The sequence below is a fragment of the Cydia fagiglandana genome, chromosome Z (assembly GCF_963556715.1).
Source record: "Cydia fagiglandana chromosome Z, ilCydFagi1.1, whole genome shotgun sequence".
Lineage (NCBI taxonomy): Eukaryota > Metazoa > Arthropoda > Insecta > Lepidoptera > Tortricidae > Cydia > Cydia fagiglandana.
Window position 1 is genome coordinate 25,180,503 of NC_085959.1, and position 21,998 is coordinate 25,202,500.

Below are 21,998 nucleotides of genomic sequence, written 5' to 3' on the forward strand. Positions count from 1 at the left end.
GCAAAATACTGTCAGTGGCTATTGGTTGACTCGAACTGTAAGCATAATAAATAATAGTCCGGGAGCCGGCTGCATGAAACAAACCTCATCAAAAAATAGAATATACCTACCCTGTAGAGGTACCTGACATTTAGTAGATTCCAACGCACTTGGTCGGCCTAGGCTTAACCTGGCAGATTTTGTACAAATGGCAAAAACGTTGGACAAAAATTCATCAAAAAAAACCTCATCGAAAAATAGAATGAAACTTGTATGGTAGGATACCTGACCTTGAGGACAGTAAAAAAAAAGTGGTCGGCCTCACCTTAGCCTGGCAGTTTTTGCAGTCCGACCAGATTTATTGGGTCACGTGAGAGCTACAATTTACCTCATCGAAAAATAGAATGAAACAAACGGATTATAATAGCTAAAATAAGCCTGTTGACGTATGTCTTGGTCGGCCTCACCTTAACCTGGCAGTTTTTGCAGTCCGACCAGATTTATAAAAAAATCATCAAAAAATTTTTATCGATAAATCGTATGAAACTTGTATGGTACGATAGCTGCCTTTGAGGACAGTAAAAAAAAATGGTCGGCCAAATCCTGTGTTTGCAGGTTCCTGTGTCCGACCAATTTTGTGGTACCACGTGAGAGCTACAATTTACCTCATCGAAAAATAGAATGAAACAAACGGATTATAATAGCTAAAATAAGCCTGTTGACGTATGTCTTGGTCGGCCTCACCTTAACCTGGCAGTTTTTGCAGTCCGACCAGATTTATAAAAAAATCATCAAAAAATTTTTATCGATAAATCGTATGAAACTTGTATGGTACGATAGCTGCCTTTGAGGACAGTAAAAAAAAAATGGTCGGCCAAATCCTGTGTTTGCAGGTTCCTGTGTCCGACCAATTTTGTGGTACCACGTGAGAGCTACAATTTACCTCATCGAAAAATAGAATGAAACAAACGGATTATAATAGCTAAAATAAGCCTGTTGACGTATGTCTTGGTCGGCCTCACCTTAACCTGGCAGTTTTTGCAGTCCGACCAAATTTATGAAAAAATCATCAAATTTTTTTTATCGAAAAATCGTATGAAACTTGTATGGTACGATAGCTGCCTTTGAGGACAGTAATAAAAAAATGGTCGGCCAAATCCTGTGTTTGCAGGTTCCTGTGTCCGACCAATTTTGTGGTACCACGTGAGAGCTACAATTTACCTCATCGAAAAATAGAATGAAACAAACGGATTATAATAGCTTAAATAAGCCTGTTGACGTATGTCTTGGTCGGCCTCACCTTAACCTGGCAGATTTTGCAGTCCGGCCAAATTTATAAAAAAATCATCAAAAAAATTTTATCGAAAAATCGTGTGAAACTTGTATGGTACGATAGCTGCCTTTGAGGACAGTAATAAAAAAATGGTCGGCCAAATCCTGTGTTTGCAGGTTCCTGTGTCCGACCAATTTTGTGGTACCACGTGAGAGCTACAATTTACCTCATCGAAAAATAGAATGAAACAAACGGATTATAATAGCTAAAATAAGCCTGTTGACGTATGTCTTGGTCGGCCTCACCTTAACCTGGCAGTTTTTGCAGTCCGACCAGATTTATAAAAAAATCATCAAAAAATTTTTATCGATAAATCGTATGAAACTTGTATGGTACGATAGCTGCCTTTGAGGACAGTAAAAAAAAAATGGTCGGCCAAATCCTGTGTTTGCAGGTTCCTGTGTCCGACCAATTTTGTGGTACCACGTGAGAGCTACAATTTACCTCATCGAAAAATAGAATGAAACAAACGGATTATAATAGCTAAAATAAGCCTGTTGACGTATGTCTTGGTCGGCCTCACCTTAACCTGGCAGTTTTTGCAGTCCGACCAAATTTATGAAAAAATCATCAAATTTTTTTTATCGAAAAATCGTATGAAACTTGTATGGTACGATAGCTGCCTTTGAGGACAGTAATAAAAAAATGGTCGGCCAAATCCTGTGTTTGCAGGTTCCTGTGTCCGACCAATTTTGTGGTACCACGTGAGAGCTACAATTTACCTCATCGAAAAATAGAATGAAACAAACGGATTATAATAGCTTAAATAAGCCTGTTGACGTATGTCTTGGTCGGCCTCACCTTAACCTGGCAGTTTTTGCAGTCCGGCCAGATTTATAAAAAAATCATCAAAAATTTTTTATCGAAAAATCGTATGAAACTTGTATGGTACGATAGCTGCCTTTGAGGACAGTAAAAAAAAGTGGTCGGCCAAATCCTGTGTTGGCAGGTTCCTGTGTCCGACCAATTTTGTGGTACCACGTGAGAGCTACAATTTACCTCATCGAAAAATAGAATGAAACAAACGGATTATAATTGCTAAAATAAGCCTGTTGACGTATGTCTTGGTCGGCCTCACCTTAACCTGGCAGTTTTTGCGGTCCGACCAAATATATAAAAAAAAATTCAATTTTTTTTTATCGAAAATCGTATGAAACTTGTATGGTACGATAGCTGCCTTTGAGGACAGTAAAAAAAAAAAACTGGTCAAGTGCGAGTCGGACTCGCGTTTCAAGGGTTCCGTACATCACATAATTTTCAACATTTTTTTTGTACGTGAGTCGTGAAACGTCTTGAAAAACCCGAATGGGTCAATCAAAAACCAGATGTAACATGAAGTTTTCTGGCGTGGTGGCTTATATCTCTACATCTCTGAAGATTAAATGCCCTACAGTGTTTTAAAAGCGAAGGCCGACGAGAGATAATACCTACAGGAAGGTCAAAAAATAAGTGTAAGTATTTCCGTAGCTAGGGAGGTTTTGGGATTATACTGAGCAACTTTTAGTACGGGACCAACCCCGAAATCGCGAAAAAAGAAGTATCCTCCCATAGAAAACAGACCAGCCAAAATGTATGAAACAGCCAAATTTTTCTTCGTGATTTCAGAGTTGCACGTTGGCAACGGAAATACGCTTAGTTTATTTTTTAGCCAACCTGTATACCTAGTGCTTTTTAATACACGTAACAATAAGTAACCTAATCAATCAGTACAGTCAGCAGCAGAAGTTGCTAAGCGGGCGACTGGTTTAAAATGATATGGACGCGACTTTATAGTTAAGACAATAAGAGCATGTGAAGGTAATTTTGATCACCTCGCCCGCTTAGCAACTTCTGCTGTTGACTGTACTACAAGCACCATTGCGGCTATGTGCCAAATACAGCCTAGTCGCATTTTTTGTCTTCAGTCCGACTCACGCTTGAAGCTAAAGGCACGCCTCTTTTGGACGCTTGTGGCCTTCGGCCTTATGCGGATATCGGCCTAGGGCCTTCGCAATAGTTGTCTACATCACGTTTCACTTAAACCACTGCGGCTGTGTCCCTAAAATAACGTTAACCGCATTTTTGTTCTTAAATCCGACTCACGCTTGACTCTAGATTTCTAATAGGTTTTCCTGTCATCTTTAGGTAAAGGACTATTATGTGTATTTTTTTCAGAATTTTTAACCCAGTAGTTTCGTAGATAGAGGGGGGGGAATGGTCATTTTATGTCTATTTTCTTGAATAACTTCTAAACTTATTATCGTAAATTTATAAGAAAAATATATTTGAGATTCTCAAAATGAGCTCTTTCGTTTGATATGTAACACGATATAGTTTTCAAAACGTTGTTTTTTAATTTTGTCGTTTACCCCCCAAAAGTAGCCCCTATGTTTAAAATTCATTTGTTGTCGTTACATATCCGTCTTTGGGTCACAGACTTACATACGTGTACCAAATTTCAACTTAATTGGTCCGGTAGTTTCGGAGCAAATTGGCTGTGACAGACGGACAGACGGACAGACAGACGCACGAGTGATCCTATAAGGGTTCCGTTTTTTCCTTTTGAGGTACGGAACCCTAAAAATGGTCGGCCAAATCCTGTGTTGGCAGGTTCCTGTGTCCGACCAATTTTGTGGTACCACGTGAGAGCTACAATTTACCTCATCGAAAAATAGAATGAAACAAACGGATTATAATAGCTTAAATAAGCCTGTTGACGTATGTCTTGGTCGGCCTCACCTTAACCTGGCAGTTTTTGCAGTCCGACCAAATTTATGAAAAAATCATCAAAATTTTTTTATCGAAAAATCGTATGAAACTTGTATGGTACGATAGCTGCCTTTGAGGACAGTAAAAAAAAAGTGGTCGGCCAAATCCTGTGTTGGCAGGTTCCTGTGTCCGACCAATTTTGTGGTACCACGTAAGAGCTACAATTTACCTCATCGAAAAATAGAATGAAACAAACGGATTATAATAGCTAAAATAAGCCTGTTGACGTATGTCTTGGTCGGCCTTACCTTAACCTGGCAGTTTTTGCAGTCCGACCAAATTTATGAAAAAATAATCAAAAAATTTATATCGAAAAATCGTATGAAACTTGTATGGTACGATAGCTGCCTTTGAGGACAGTAAAAAAAAATGGTCGGCCAAATCCTGTGTTGGCAGGTTCCTGTCTCCGACCAATTTTGTGGTACCACGTGAGAGTTACAATTTACCACATCGAAAAATAGAATGAAACAAACGGATTAAGTATAATAGCTAAAATAACCCTGTTGACGTATGGCTTGTTACGGGCGGCTTTCATAAATTCAATGTGGCAGTGTGCGGCAGAATCCACTTGCATCAAATTTGATGCAACACATTGTGGCTGGACATTAAGAGATGAAATGTATAAGATCAAATGGTTTGAAGGACACATAACGCCTTTGCGAGTCGAAGAAATAACAATAAGATAATCACTTAATATATGTGAGGTTATCTTGTGTATTTTTATTTATTTATATTTATTGAGAAGTTCAACAGCGTTTACATTAAATAATATACAAAAAAACATGAGAACTTATAGCATAGCCAATAACAGAACTTCCTGTAATTTATACATAATAAAAAATCATCTGTGGGTAGACTTGCAACTTGTGCTGTACAAGAATCGTAAATATAACTTAATTTGTAAGTCTTTAAGGTACAAGGAAAAAGAGAAAAAAATAATTATAACTGTAACCTGGAAAAAAATCCTAAAATAGTAGGTATAGCTCTAATTTTGCGTAAACAATAAATAAAAAATAGTAAAATAAAAATACATACAGTACCTACATAAACGAGCGAATCTATTAGTTTGTATGCATTTATTGGAATTTATGTGTTTGTGTGTGTGTGTGTGTGTGTTTGTGTGGGTGGGTGGGTGTATGTGTGTAAGTGGGTGTGATAGTGCGTGACTACCAGGAAAGTTGCTTTGCAATTTGTGATTTGAAAACACGTCTGGAGGAGAAGAAAGGGTCAATGTTTTGGAACGATTTATTATAGGTACGTGCGATTCTACTCAGAATTTAATAGAATAGAATTTTGGCCATAATTGGTACGATGACAGGGAATATGGAATAGTGTGGTGTGACGAGTTCGGCGCGTGGGAGCGCGGAGCCCTAACTGTGACAGCAATCCAACGCAGTCTAGATGCCCGTTGAGAACATCGTGGAGGAACATTTTACCATTTATTTAAATTTTGGAAGGATCACGTGCAGTTTTTCCTCTTATATTACAAGTGTTCGATTGAAAACTAAGCTTTGGTGTATACCTGGATCACCTGCACGTACAAGAAGGCGTTTCATATACGCCCGCCCATCAGATAGGTACACAAAGTCATGATGCGTATGGAATACAGCATGTGTGGTCCTATTCTAGCTGTCACGTGGTATCACAAATTTGGTCGGACTGCAAAAACTGCCAGGCTACGGTGAGGCCGACCAAGCCATACGTCAACAGGTTTATTTTAGGTATTATAATCCGTTTGTTTCATTCTATTTTTCGATAAAAATTTTTTGATGATTTTTTTATAAATTTGGCCGGACTGCAAAAACTGCCAGGTTAAGGTGAGGCCGACCAAGACATACGTCAACAGGCTTATTTAAGCTATTATAATCCGTTTGTTTCATTCTATTTTTCGATGAGGTAAATTGTAGCTCTCACGTGGTACCACAAAATTGGTCGGACACAGGAACCTGCAAACACAGGATTTGGCCGACCATTTTTATTTACTGTCCTCAAAGGCAGCTATCGTACCATACAAGTTTCATACGATTTTTCGATAAAAAAATTTTGATGTTTTTTTCATAAATTTGGTCGGACTGCAAAAACTGCCAGGTTAAGGTGAGGCCGACCAAGACATACGTCAACAGGCTTATTTTAGCTATTATAATCCGTTTGTTTCATTCTATTTTTCGATGAGGTAAATTGTAGCTCTCACGTGGTACCACAAAATTGGTCGGACAGAGGAACCTGCCAACACAGGATTTGGCCGACCACTTTTTTTTTACTGTCCTCAAAGGCAGCTATCGTACCATACAAGTTTCATACGATTTTTCGATAAAAAAATTTTGATGATTTTTTTATAAGTTTGGTCGGACTGCAAAAACTGCCAGGTTAAGGTGAGGCCGACCAAGACCTACGTCAACAGGCTTATTTTAGCTATTATCCGTTTGTTTCATTCTATTTTTCGTTGAGGTAAATTGTAGCTCTCACGTGGTACCACAAAATTGGTTGGACACAGGAACCTGCCAACAAAGGATTTGGCCGACCACTTTTTTTTTACTGTCCTCAAAGGCAGCTATCTTACCATACAAGTTTCATACGATTTTTCGATAAAAATTTTTTGATGTTTTTTTTATAAATTTGGTCGGACTGCAAAAACTGCCAGGTTAAGGTGAGGCCGACCAAGACATACGTCAACAGGCTTATTTTAGCTATTATAATCCGTTTGTTTCATTCTATTTTTCGATGAGGTAAATTGTAGCTCTTACGTGGTACCACAAAATTGGTCGGACACAGGAACCTGCCAACACAGGATTTGGCCGACCACTTTTTTTTTTACTGTTCTCAAAGGCAGCTATCGTACCATACAAGTTTCATACGATTTTTCGATAAAAAATTATTGATGATTTTTTTATAAATCTGGTCGGACTGCAAAAACTGCCAGGTTAAGGTGAGGCCGACCAAGACATACGTCGACAGGCTTATTTTAGCTATTATAATCCGTTTGTTTCATTCTATTTTTCGATGAGGTAAATTGTAGCTCACGTGGTACCACAAAATTGGTCGGACAGAGGAACCTGCCAACACAGCATTTGGCCGACCACTTTTTTTTTACTGTCCTCAAAGGCAGCTATCGTACCATACAAGTTTCATACGATTTTTCGATAAAAAAAATTTGATGTTTTTTTTATAAATTTGGTCGGACTGCAAAAACTGCCAGGTTAAGGTGAGGCCGACCAAGACCTACGTCAACAGGCTTATTTTAGCTATTATTATCCGTTTGTTTCATTCTATTTTTCGTTGAGGTAAATTGTAGCTCTCACGTGGTACCACAAAATTGGTCGGACACAGGAACCTGCCAACAAAGGATTTGGCCGACCACTTTTTTTTACTGTCCTCAAAGGCAGCTATCTTACCATACAAGTTTCATACGATTTTTCGATAAAAAAATTTTGATGTTTTTTTTATAAATTTGGTCGGACTGCAAAAACTGCCAGGTTAAGGTGAGGCCGACCAAGACATACGTCAACAGGCTTATTTTAGCTATTATAATCCGTTTGTTTCATTCTATTTTTCGATGAGGTAAATTGTAGCTCTTACGTGGTACCACAAAATTGGTCGGACACAGGAACCTGCCAACACAGGATTTGGCCGACCACTTTTTTTTTTACTGTTCTCAAAGGCAGCTATCGTACCATACAAGTTTCATACGATTTTTCGATAAAAAATTTTTGATGATTTTTTTATAAATCTGGTCGGACTGCAAAAACTGCCAGGTTAAGGTGAGGCCGACCAAGACATACGTCGACAGGCTTATTTTAGCTATTATAATCCGTTTGTTTCATTCTATTTTTCGATGAGGTAAATTGTAGCTCTCACGTGACCCAATAAATCTGGTCGGACTGCAAAAACTGCCAGGCTAAGGTGAGGCCGACCACTTTTTTTTTACTGTCCTCAAGGTCAGGTATCCTACCATACAAGTTTCATTCTATTTTTCGATGAGGTTTTTTTTGATGAATTTTTGTCCAACGTTTTTGCCATTTGTACAAAATCTGCCAGGTTAAGCCTAGGCCGACCAAGTGCGTTGGAATCTACTAAATGTCAGGTACCTCTACAGGGTAGGTATATTCTATTTTTTGATGAGGTTTGTTTCATGCAGCCGGCTCCCGGACTATAATGATGTAGATCCGATGATATTAGGTTTAATATATCTATTAGTGTGATGCAAATATGTATGATGAGGGGGTTGAACCCACACTTAGTGTTGAACGTACTTATACCAGTACTAATACATATGTTATCAGTAAACTAGTAAGTGATAAATTTATATGATAACGCGTAGTAGTTGATGTAAGTGGTGTCATTAAGCGGGGGCGGTGGGCGGTAAGTTTGTGATATTGGAATGTCGTAAGGTAATGTGCAAGGCGGCACGGCAGCGCGAGCGTTGAGAGAAGTGTTGCGAGCGCCGGCCGAGCCATGTTTGGAGAGCCGGCGCCGGCGGTCCCGTTCACCGCGGCGCAATTACCCAACGACGACTCGCAACGGGAAACTGCCTCTGTCCTACTTATCAGACGAATCTTTGAGATATATGCCTTTTTTTCTATAATCAATAAGATAGTAAAACCACCCGTCCATCTGAGTCAATGTGTGTCAGGAACCGGCTGGCGAGGCTCAATATAACTATAGTCGAGGATAATGGTCAAGTATACTTATGTATACCGATGCATTTTATCAACATAGAATCTATATTCTATGTTGCCTGCACTATCTGGCCTAGCTATTAAATATTAGCTATTAGGTTATATAGTGTGGACACTAGACAGCTTCAATGTTGTATACTGTTATTTACTATTCATTGAAATACTAGATAAAACTGTTGAATAATTCAATTTTCGACAAGTTTAATGCTAAACATTTTTTTCATTAAATTATAATGTATTAGGTGACAATATCATAATATCTACGATCGGCCGTACCTATTCATTTTGATACCGATCCTTCTCTGTGTTGAGAGATGTGATCAAAACCGACGTTGGTTTATGTATATGGTTCATTAGAACCACTCAGTTAGTCATAACATTATGGTTTGTCTACAGGCGGATTGATGGACGCATGATTAAATATAAAATAAACATAATGACAGGAAGGTGGATGGTTATAGTTGTGTTGTTGTTGCAGACTTCTTCCGCAAGCTGCTGCAGATCTCGCGCGAGGGCTTCCACGCCATGTTCAAGCGCACCTACGGCATGATCTACGAGCAGCACTCGTACGTCTTCGAGCAGCTCTTCGAACAGCTCGAACGGTAACTACTTATGCTTCTATTTTATTATTACCATTTCAAATTTTGGACTCCCTACTGACTGAAGATGAAACTATGTATTTACACAATTAACCAGTGTTGAAGTGATATCTTTTTTTAATTTTGAAAAATTAAAATTCAGTGCTTGACATTTGCAGTCGCCATGTTAAGTTTTCACCTAAACTATAAGCATCACTCAATAGTTTAATAGTACCCAATTATCAGTGATTTAAGCGTAGAAAACACACCTATAGATTTAAATGGAGAATTGTGTCAAGTTATATGAAATTCGGCTAATTAAAGCAGATCCTCCTTTAATATTATTATAATTTACATAACAGTTATGAACACTATCTTATGCAAATATATTACGAATTGTGACTTATGTACCTACTGTATTTTTTCATTTTTTAGATAGTCTGTAGTAGTAATGTATATACAAAACATATGTGTAAATATGCCATTATGTGACAAATGATGCGATGAACATGTGTGTTGGTCAGGTACTACACTCTCGGCGACACCAACTTCGAGCACATGATGGATCATTTCTTTGGCATACTTTACCAGAAGATGTTCAGCGTGCTCAATGCTCAATACAGTTTCGATGAAAAGTAAGTGCATTCACATATATAACTTAACCATATAGAACGCTCCATTCGGCTATTTATTTCCTGTGCACAGAACATGTCGTATCTCGGCTTAACATAACATAACTTTAGCAAGATGTCATACCCTGCTCTTTGAAGCATTTCTTATATTCTACTGGACGCTTAAGAGAAAGGTAAGCAAACTCATATTTAGAACTAGGAGGAGTTGAATCAGTTGAATGACAGCAGCAACTATAAAAAATATCCTGTGACACAATTTCTTGTTTCCTAGATTTACTGTGTTGTGTTTATAATCCAGTCATTTATTAATCCGTTTCTTTATAATGAAACCAATATTTTTATGTGCCAGATGAGTAATTAACCACAATGAGTCACTTTGTTTGACGTTACCCTCGGTGTCCATGTGTAATACTGTATTTAAAATAAATTATTTTACACCATACATGAAATAAAGCACCAGATAATTAGTTATTAGAAAAACACAGATGGGAGTTATTTTTAAACACAAGTTCTATTTAATAAATCGGATAGAAATGTAAAAAGTAGGTGAGTTGACCGTGACGTCACGATGTAATGTTTCATATAAATTCCATATTAGCAAATCGTTTTGACAGTTCTAAAAAAGTAATTGATTTGACTAGTAGGAAAATACCCTATTGTAGGTGCACCTCATGTACATGTCGTAGTCAGATCGTATAATCCGCCGTATTACATTACGGCTAGCCGTTTTCAAAAACAGGGGCGTTTTGAAATGCGGCGGTTCGACGATTAGCCGGATTGTCACTGCGATACGTTCTTCAATAAGGCGGCCCACGTTTAGCCGCATCGTACATTGTAGAGTGACCAGTTCTTTCGGTCGCCTACGTAACCGGAATTTGACAATGTTTGCAATTTAATTTATTTCTACCATGGTCCCACCGCACTACATGTGTTACTTTTCCAAAACATTTCCTTCACAACTTAAATAGACGGAGCCCCGCAAGCGGGGCTCCTATTTCTGGGCGGTTTGCCCTTCGGGCATCTGAAGTTACCTAACGAACCTAACCTAATTATCTACCTACGCTTTTTTCCCCAAAGTGTAATGTTTTCACGGACGTCTCACTTAATCAATAGGTAGGTAGGTTAGGTTCGTTAGGTAGCTTCAGATGCCCGAAGGGCAAACCGCTCAGAAATAGGAGCCCCGCGAAGCGGGGCTCCGTCTAGTTAAGTTGCGAAGGAAATTTTTTTTTGAAAAGAAAAAGTCCGACAAACTCCAGATTTGATGGACACCCCAGCGTTTGTCAGGCAGCGCCACGAGTGTTAAAAATGGGAACTAAAAACTGTCAAAGCGGCGGCTAATGACTCGCTGTATTACATTACGGCTAGCCGTGTTGAAGAACGTATGGCGCCGAATACATTCCGGCGGATTCTCATTCAGCCGCATTCAATACGGCTAATCGTTAAACCGCCGCATTTCAAAACGCCCCTGTTTTTGAAAACGGCTAGCCGTAATGTAATACGGCGGATTATACGATCCGACTGCGACATACATACATACTAGAGCTAGTACTTTACCTTTTCTGAGAGTTCTTTCAACAAACTAAACTGAATAACTTATCTATTATCATTATCAAAAGTAAGTACCTGTTTTAATAATGAAATCGGAAGGACTTACCATTAATTTTAACCGGATAAAAAAGACCACAGTACTGTTAGTCAAATGGTGATGTATGTAATACATACATAGGTCACTAGATAAGTTTTGCTACAGACAAATGTGAAACAAAGAGGCGACTTACATATATGTACTTTTTAAATTATATTTACATAGATAATGTTTCGCGAGAAAACATTAACTTTCTTTTCAAATTTACTTATTAAAAAATATATTTTTATTTTAAAATGTCTGCGTGGGCTAAAGTTTATTTACGAATTTTGTTACAATATTTTTATTTCATTAAAACTTAAAAGTTTAGATTTTTTAATAAGGTATAAAAATAAGTATTTTTTTCCGGCCAATCATTGTATGTACATATATTGAACTATAGTTTTAAAAAGTATATGCGACAGGCCACCTCTTTGTTTCATATTTGTTGCAATCTTATCTACCCATACAACCATTTCCAGTCGCCGTTACGACGCGGTGTAGACACATCTTGTGTCGACACCGTCTGTTTCGGTCACAATTCCAGTCGCAGAGTCGTCGCCGTGTCGACACAGTTACCAGAAATGGGGAAGGGTCGACACATGACACAAAGTGACATAAAGTGTGGTCGCCGTGTGCACACATTGTTACTAGTTTGCGACTACTTTATGCCAAAATCATTCGTTCATTCGTTCATTTTGTTCCTGTCAAATGGAAACTGTCAGATGGAAAAATAGTTAAATAAAAATAAGTGACATTAATACGCCATCTCTAAAACGGATAACAAGACGTAATTATATATTGTTTGCATTTATATTACAATAGGACTTAAATTATTATGGGGAATTAAACTGCTCGAGTGATTTGATAAACTAAGTGTAATATAATCAACGCGCCACCACATTGTTTTAGTTTAGCCGAAAATGAAATTGTTTACTTCTCAGGGCTTGTGTTCATAAATATATTATTTGATGCATTTTTAGTACTTCGATGCGTATACTATACTTAAATAACAGAAATAACGCTTTACATACTACGAAACTTGTTAATTATGATGTATAAATATGGTTTAAGGCTGAGAAATATTGCAGTCACAAAGTAGTCGCAAATGTTTCGACTTTGTGTCGACTCTGTGTAGACACATGACACGCGCTGTCAAAAGTAATAACAAAGTTACTGGATTTGCAAAATGGCTCCTTGTATTCATTTGTTTTCAGATATTCTCAAAGTGTAAAAATGACGTGGTCAGAGATGGGACTTAATAGATTAACTGTTTATTCGACTAATTAATGGAATAAAAAAAGTTAATCCTCAAATTTTAATCACGATTAGTTTAGTCGACCTAACATAGATTGAAATTGAATTAATCTGAACATTAATCGAATAAATTATCGATTAAATCTCGGTTGGAAGTTGACAGGGGGCCATTTTTGTACGTAAAAATAATAGAAATGTCTTGCATGCAGATGGTAGCCAAACACTTTGTCATAAAAGTCAAGATGGGTGTCGATTTATAGGTTTTAGGGAGTGCCGATTTCGAAAATGATGACCATTTTGGAATCCAAAATGGCGGCCATCCACTGTGTCATAAAAGTCGTCATGGATGTCGTTTTATACGTTTTAGGGGGCCCCAATTTTGAAAATGATGACCATTTTGGAATCCAAAATGGCGGCCATGCACTATGCCATAAAAGTCGTCAGGGGTGTCGTTTTATAGGTTTTAGGAGGCGCAGATTTCAAAAATGATGACCATTTTGGATTCCAAAATGGTGGCCATGCACTATGTCATAAAACTCGTCATGGGTGTCGTTTTATAGGTTTTAAGGGGCGCAGATTTCGAAAACGATGACCAATTTGGATTCCAAGATGGCGGCCATGCACTATGTCATAAAAGTCGTCATGGATGTCGTTTTATAGGTTTTGGGGGGCCCCGCTTTCGAAAATGATGACCATTTTGGAATCCAGAATGGCGGCCATGCACTATGTCATAAAAGTCGTCATGGGTGTCGTTTTATAGGTTTTGGGGTGCGCAGATTTCGAAAACGATAACCATTTTCGATTCCAAAATGGCGGCCATGCACTATGTCATAAAAGTCGTCATGGATGTCGTTTTATGGGTTTTAGGGGGCCCCGATTTAGAAAATGATGACCATTTTGAAATCCAAAATGGCGGCCATGTACTATGTCATAAAAGTCGTCATGGGTGTCGTTTTATAGGTTTTAGGGGGCGCAGATTTCGAAAACGATGACCATTTTGGATTCCAAGATGGCGGCCATGCACTATGTTATAAAAGTCGTCATGGATGTCGTTTTATAGGTTTTGGGGGGCGCAGATTTAGAAAATGATGACCATTTTGGATTCCAGAATGGCGGCCATGCACTATGTCATGAAAGTCGTCATGGGTGTCGTTTTATAGGTTTTGGGGGGCGCCGATTTCGAAAACGATAACCATTTTCGATTCCAAAATGGCGGCCATGCACTATGTCATAAAAGTCGTCATGGATGTCGTTTTATAGGTTTTAGGGGGCCTCGATTTAGAAAATGATGACCAGTTTGAAATCCAAAATGGCGGCCATGCACTGTCATAAAAGTTGTCATGGGTGTCGTTTTATAGGTTTTGGGGGGCGCAGATTTAGAAAATGATGACCATTTTGGATTCCAAAATGGTGGCCATGCACTATGTCATAAAAGTCGTCATGGGTGTCGTTTTGTAGGTTTTAGGGGGCCCTGATTTCGAAAATGATGACCATTTTGGAATCCAAAATGGCGGCCATGCAGTATGTCATTAAAGTCGTCATGGCTGTCGTTTTATAGTTTTTAGGGGGCGCAGATTTCGAAAATAATAACTATTTTGGAATCCAAGATGCCGGCCATGCACTATGTTAAAAGTCGACATGGATGTCGTTTTGTTGGTCATGGTCATCATTTTCGAAATCTGCTCTTCCTAACACCTATAAATCAACATCTATGACGGCTTATATGACAAAGTGCACGGCAGACATCTTGGAATCCAAAATGGTCATCATTTTCGAATTCTGCACTCCCTAAAACCTATAAAACGATATCCATGACGACTTTTATGACAAAGTGCACGGCACACATCTTGGATTCCAAACTGGTCATCATTTTCGAAATCGGCACTTCCTAAAACCTATAAAACGATATTCATGACGACTTTTATGACAAAATACGTAGCCGCCATCTTGGATTATAAAATGATCATCGTTTTCGAATTCTGCACTCCCTAAATCTTATAAATCGACATCCGTGACGACGAAAGTTATCTTTATTTTCAGATCTAACAAATTGCTACAGAATACAAAGGACAAAAAAAGAAGCGAGGAGGTAATGAAACAAGCAAAAATACAGATGATTCCTCGACGCAATGGGATGCTTCTTAAATTGTGTCCAGATTTTTTTGTCATAAAAGTTTTTATTTTTCACGTATTACTCTCACAAGTTCCGTGACATTTCGACCTTGTAATTTTTTAAGTAAATGTTTTTGTTTATCTGTGAGGATCTCACTAGAATAATATAATCATAATCAAGGTATGTTTATATTTGATGATTGAAATAGTAACGCAAAAAAAAAAATATATTTGTGTCTTATATTCCTGCCGAAGACTTTTATTTTTCCTTTTCCTTCTACACAAGTTTGGTCAAGTAATAAGAATTTAGGGTTCTCAATTTTATTTTGACTTCTACAACAGTAAAGCTACGAGGCCATGTTTGATATCGTTTTCGTATAAATTCGCAGTACCAAATTTAGTTATGGTATCACATTGACACCATTCCAAAGTAAAAACATATAAACTTACTTTCTTTTAAACTCCTCTTCACGCTTAAACTGCTGAACAGTTTAATTTAAATTTAGTACACATATATTTTGAGTCCCGAGACAGGACATAATAAGTTATCTCAAAAATCATCCTTCAAAGGTGTGAAATGAGGTGTAGGGGGGAATTCAGAATTGACTTCTTGAAGTTAATACTGTTTAAGTTTAGGTTTGAAGTCATGTTTTTTTTTATCATTTTTAACTAAATCAAAGATGTAGACCATCCCAAATTTAATATAAATCGGTTCAGCGGTTATTGATTTCCCGTACAAATTTCCACGCCACTTTTCACACCTTCAAAAGATGATTTTGGTTATAAGATCTATCCTATGTCCTGTTCCGGGACGCAAACTATTTCTATACCAAATTTCAACGAAATCGGTTCAGCGGTTAAGCGTCAAGAGGAGTTTAAAAAAAACCGACCAAGTGCGAGTCGGACTCGCGTATTAAGGGTTCCGTACATTAAGTCCGACTCGCGCTTGATTGCACATTTCTAATAGGTTTTCCTGTCATCTATAGGTAAAGAACTATTTTGTGTATTCAGACAGACAGATATACAGACGCACGAGTGATCCTATAAGGATTCCGTTTTTTGCTTTTGAGGTACGGAACCCTAAAAAGATTTTTTTATTTTAGTGGAATGGTGTCAATGTGATACCTTAAATGGATTCAGCAACCCAGATTTATACGAAAACGATACCATGCACGGCCTAGCACCTTCACTGATGTAGATATATCAAGATAAAATTGAGAGCCCTAAATAAACTTTCAAGAGCGGATATCTCAAAAACTATTCAACATATCGAAAAAATTGACTGAATAAACTTGTAACAAATTAAATTAACTTTCATTTTGTATAAGTGGCCATGTCGCTAAGATGCATAGTTTCCGAGATATAATCGAAAAACCGGAAAATGGGACCTTCAAAGCCCCCTCTCTTCCCCCGCTCAAGGGCTATACCGCCCGTGCGGCCGGGGACTTTTGATATGTTCACCTCCTAACTTGTCCAAACCATCAAGTTACAGAGTCAAAAATTGTGTTCCGAGCATTTCCCTCTACAACTTTTTTGGGCATTCGTTGGCTGACCTAAGTAGCTTATTGCATTTCTTTAAAAACTTTTCTGTAAAAGGTTGACGGGTGTTGGGTGTTTATATGGTTTTGGTCGATTATTATCATTTGCATCGCCCATGATGACTTACTAGAATTACTTACGAGCACACGAGACACTAATAGTAGTTTGACAAACCTTGGTTTTCAAGAGGTATTTTATATTGACATTTGCTGTCACAAATTTGCTGTCAGATTTAGTCGCAAACCGCACGCAAAGTGCACACAAATGTGTCGACACCTTGTTACGGAAAAGTGTACACACGGCGACGACACTTTGTTTCGAAACAATTCTAGACACATTGTGTGGACTCTGTTACGACACATCTGACATTTAGTTACCACTTTGATGATTCTGCGACTGGAATGGTTATATGGGTAGTGACCTATGTAATGTACTACATAAACACAGCAGGCTTATTTCTTTTCTGCAGTTGCCAGTACACGGGTGTACATATCCATGGCTCTCCCACTTCAGTCATAGTTAGCTCGTACAGCTTGGCAAAAAAGTATTGTCCCTTTTTCTTATATACATTGGTTTGAAAGGGACGACACTACAGTGTTGCCACTTTTTAATTTGTACTCTTTTTTGCCAAGCTATACATATATGTATTGAATTTGTAAACTGCAGGTACTTGAAATGCGTGAACGAGCACATGCGCGAGATCCAGCCGTTCGAGGACGTGCCCCACAAGCTGTCGGTGCAGCTGCGGCGCGCCTTCGTGGCCACGCGCACCTTCCACAAGGCCCTGCGCGCCGGCGCCGACGTCGTGCGCAACATGATGCAGGTAACCACCGACACCGCACTATAACCTAACCTAACTAACTACGCCAACCACGGAACTGATCCGTTTGTACAATAATCAAGATACATTGTAATATGTATGTATACTTTTTAATAGTGATATTTTATAGGGAATTTAATGGGGATTATTTCTTTCATTGACACTTTTTTTCTAGTCATATCATCTAAAACATTCGTTGTGTTAAAGGCCTGTGCACACTGCGCTAAAATGTTGGAGCCAGTATATCACAACGCCGTACGCGCACGCGCACATCACGCACACGCAGCCGGTGTGCACAGTCCTTAAAGGACGACGAATTTTCGTGTACCTACATTATGATGACAGCGGAACGGCCTGATTCAATTATAAATGCTATTTACAATTGTGTACTGTCAGTTTAGCGAAGTGCACCAGCACCTTCGAATTAATGTGTATTGATTAGAGATAAATGTTATCCTTTACCAGCAGAATCAGAAAATTGAAAGAATACACGCTAAAAACACGACGCCTAGGTACTTTTAATCCTGTTTTAACTAAGTCGACTAAAATATACTATTTTAGTGCCTATTTAACATGTTATTAACATATTAATTAGAATAATAAGGCACTAAAATAGTGGGTTTTATTATTTTTCTATTATATGAGTATTAATAATGCAAAGAGCGAATACCTATCTAGATAATGTTTCATAAAGTATACGAGTAGCAGGCACGCAAAGTGAACACGCGTTGTGTGGCTCCTCTGGTCTGCGAGTGTGTCCGCGAACTGATTGTCGTTATTAATAGACGCGCGCCGCCGCCGCCGGCGCCTCCGCGCGACCTACCAACTAATTGTACATACTACTTACATTTTTCGACTTTTGTTATGTTTTCATCGTGCATCGCCACCAGTATATTTTTTCTTTGTCACGTACATTTTCCATTTATAATTAATTATAATTACGTACTGTACCTATTAAAATTATGACTTATATACATAATCACTAAATATTTGTCTACAGAAATGTCTGTAGATACGAGTAGGTGGAGAGTCAGAATTTAATAGACTTGTCCCTAAGATAGGTCCACATACTGTTTCATACGGTAAATTCTGCCTGAAATACATAGGTTAAATAGTAATTATTGCTTATAGAAGTACAAATAACTTAGTTCCAATACCAGTAGTTGAGATGACGCAACCTTCTGGCTTACACAGCTGTATAAAGATTAGCGTGATTCATTTGGTATGCTAAGCGAAGTTCTCAACATAGAATACTAATGTTGGACATTTAGTTATTGTGCACCTTTAGCGGCATATTTTATCGTAACCTGTGCCAAACTTAATTATTCATTCTTAATGTATGAAATATTTTATAACAACCGGCTCAACATTTAAATGTGTAATTTAAGCAAATCGATATCGAAGACGTTAAGATGACCTCTGCGAGCTGACATCAGCCCGGCCGTGAGTCACAGTTTCAGCGCTCGTTTGGCGAGCGTTGCTCCCCGCGTGTGTCACGGCGCCGCGCCGCGCGCCTCCTGCGCCCGCCAGCGCTCCAATTGTTTCATTGTTTCTATTCCCGCGGCCCACGGCTGCTCCACTGCCGATTCAGGCAACGTCTCCCTAGCCTCTAATAGAAGCCCAACCGACGAGCATTTGCATTGCACGCGAAGTTACTGGCCACCAAGGCCGGCGTTGCTGTTGACTTGTGATGAGAATAGTAAATGTATTTGCAACTGATCTTTGCTAAGTAGTAGTACTATATATCATGAAGTAGGTACAATATATTATACCTACCCGTAAAATTGCATATGTGGCTCTGAAGTTTTAAACTGCTATTCACGTCATGTCCGAGGCGGAAAGACAATGTCTACCAATTTGAACCTTCCATAATTCGACTAGTATTAAGTACCGATTTGACATTCAATTAGCTTAATAAGTTTTAAGAGTTTTTCATTACTAGTAGGCTATTCAGATGGTTTACTTAAGAAGAATAAACGAAGCGAGATTGCAACGCGAGATGTAATGCACCAGCTTTTGCATTTTTTGTTTATGGACGTTTTGTTTTACAGTTGTATCAACGCTTTGCGAATATGTGTCCTATAATTAATAAATTACCCTATGATAAAATATTGTATAAGTAAATGTTATTCGTCACATTTGAGTAAGTAAATGTTGTGTAAGTAACGGTCACTTAATTAGTCGATTGCTGTTTAGAAACCTTGAGGCAAAAGTCACAAGGCTTTAATCGTCACACGGCAGATTCGGGTATCGTTTTCTTCAAAGTACCTACGCTTTCACGGTTAAAAGCCAATGTAAACTTTAAACGAATGTGATATTGTGAATACCGCGCACCGATCAATCGCGTTGCATAAGGCTACGTATGAATGCCTCATAGGCTCTAAAAATGCGTGCGGCTGCGTGGTTAGCGGAGTGAGAGTGGTGTGATGCAGCTTGGTGTGTCGCGCAGGTGGGCGTGGGTGAGGAGTGCGCGGCGGCGTGGGCGCGGCTGCGCTGGTGCGGCGCGTGCGGCGCGGTGGCGGCGCCCGCCTGCAGCCGCTACTGCCACAACGTGCTGCGCGGCTGCCTGCCCGCGCACGCCGACCTCGCCGACAACTGGGACGCCTACGTCGGTACGTACATACATCTCGATTGCTCGCGCCCAAACACGAGCCACGACGCCGAATTACAAGTGATAACTATATCTCGCAAACACACGCAACTCTCAAGATTACACTTTTTGAACCACTCGCTACGCTAGTAGTTCAATTATACAATATTTAATTCTGTAGATTCTGACGCCTCTATTTAAATATTCTTTGCTAATAGTTAAGTTTCTCCTATGATAAATGTTGTGTTTTTCAGACGCTGTGGAAAAGGTAGCCGATCGACTTCTTGGTCCATTCAATATCGCCATGGTGGTAGAACCGATCGACATAAAGATATCAGAGGCCATCATGAGCTTTCAAGAGCACAATCAAGAGATCTCCCAGAAGATCTTCGCCGGGTGCGGCAAGCCGGTGCTGGGCGGCGGCGGCGGCAGCGGCGCCTTCTTCGCGCCCGAGCGCAGCCGCCGCTCGCCGCGTGCGCTGCCGCCTCCGGCCCGCGTCCGCCCCGCCGCTAATGACGTAGACGATTTCGAGATCGAAGCGTCCTTCGAGAGTCTAGTCAACGACGATCCTTCCCTCCTCAGCCTGAGGACACCAGAAGGTATCAAAAAGATAACGGACGAGATGGCCGAACACGCCAAGTCGAGAGAGCGATTCTTGCAATATATGAGGGGAAACATCGATTTAGAAGCGTACGAAGAACACGAGAGACGAAAACGAGACGCGGAGCCCGAACCCGCCGGAGGCGCTGAGATTGACTTCAGGTCGTACGAGTTCGCCGGCAAACGGGGCTCCAAGAAGAAGAAGCCCGCCGCCAAGGCGGAAGACGGCCACGGTGAGTGCGAGCGCCTTACACAACCCGCGGCTTATGTGCCCACTACTATTCATTGACTATCATAACGATCATTTGCGTTTTTCGGTAACAGAGTTAGTCGCTGTCTAAAATTCTAAATGATTTTTATAGAGTCCGTTAGGGAGACGTATCTATTCACGTCAATACGTAAATGTGATGTTTTCAACTAAAAGGTACCACGTTGTCGGTTGTTGATACATTTAATTTTTACAAGCAAAACGTCTGCGTACGATGCTATTAAATTCTTTTTTAAGTTCAAAATTTTATGTTTATTTTATTGTTAGGTTTATTTTAATATGAGGACAGTAAACATACAAAAAAAATTCATGGTCTTCTTTTTATTTCTGACACTATGTTATTTAGCAAAAAATTATCCTTATGATGAAGCCTTTGGATCGGTATGATAAAACTACAGGTGATTTTTTTTCTCGTGTAGCGGGTTCGATTCCCGGTTCAACCATGTAATTATTTAAAAATCTATGAATGCAGTTTAAATTGTTTTTTAAATTAAAATAATGTCTTCTTTCAGCAAAATATCCTATCTACGATATTTAAGGTACTTTCCCTTGATGTCCCATTATCCCATAGTATTGGGACATCCTGTATATGTATAATAATAAGGTGTTGTATGATGCGGGGAGCAGGGTCGGAGTGGGCGGGGCCGGCGCTGGAGAAGCTGGTGCGCGAGACGCGGCTGCGCGTGCGCGCCACGCATCACTACTGGAGCCACCTGCCCGCGCTGCTCTGCAGCCCCGCCAGCGTCACCAGCGCGCCCTGCTTCAACGGCACGCACAGCGCCAGGTACATGCCACCTCACACACACACACACCTACGAGTACGAGTATGCTGACCATTAATAACCGTTCGCGTCGTGCTAGTGACACTTTTGCGACTAGGATGCATTTTTTTACAAGCTTTTATTTCAAATCAAATCTTGGAAGCTACATTTGACCCACTTCGATTTCCGATTGAGCTGAAATTTTGCATACATAATTATATAAATCGAATGACAATGCCATATTTTGATGACATGGAGCTGATCTGATGATGGAGACGTGGTCATGAGAACTCTGTGATAAAACAACTCAAACTACATAATTGTGTTTGGGGTTTTCACAATTGTCTCGATGAGCAAGTAGTTGACTGTGGAAAAAAAGTACAGTCAGCGATAAAAGCTTGACCATGTAACGTTAAGAGGAGAGTACGTCCTAGTTGGTAGGGTAAGTAAATGAAGTACTACCAACTCGTTAACAAAATAA

At 39.4% G+C, this 21,998-nt stretch overlaps 1 protein-coding gene across 1 annotated transcript in view; it reads left to right on the plus strand.

The window, feature by feature from the left end:
* LOC134678269 (uncharacterized) overlaps positions 1–21,998 on the plus strand; it is a 77,028-nt gene that overhangs the window by 37,069 nt on the left and 17,961 nt on the right. The window contains exons 3-8 of the mRNA XM_063536752.1: positions 9,215–9,338; positions 9,839–9,949; positions 17,145–17,301; positions 19,748–19,910; positions 20,143–20,721; positions 21,384–21,540. Coding sequence (XP_063392822.1) covers positions 9,215–9,338; positions 9,839–9,949; positions 17,145–17,301; positions 19,748–19,910; positions 20,143–20,721; positions 21,384–21,540 — 1,291 coding nt within the window. The remainder of the gene's footprint in view (positions 1–9,214; positions 9,339–9,838; positions 9,950–17,144; positions 17,302–19,747; positions 19,911–20,142; positions 20,722–21,383; positions 21,541–21,998) is intronic.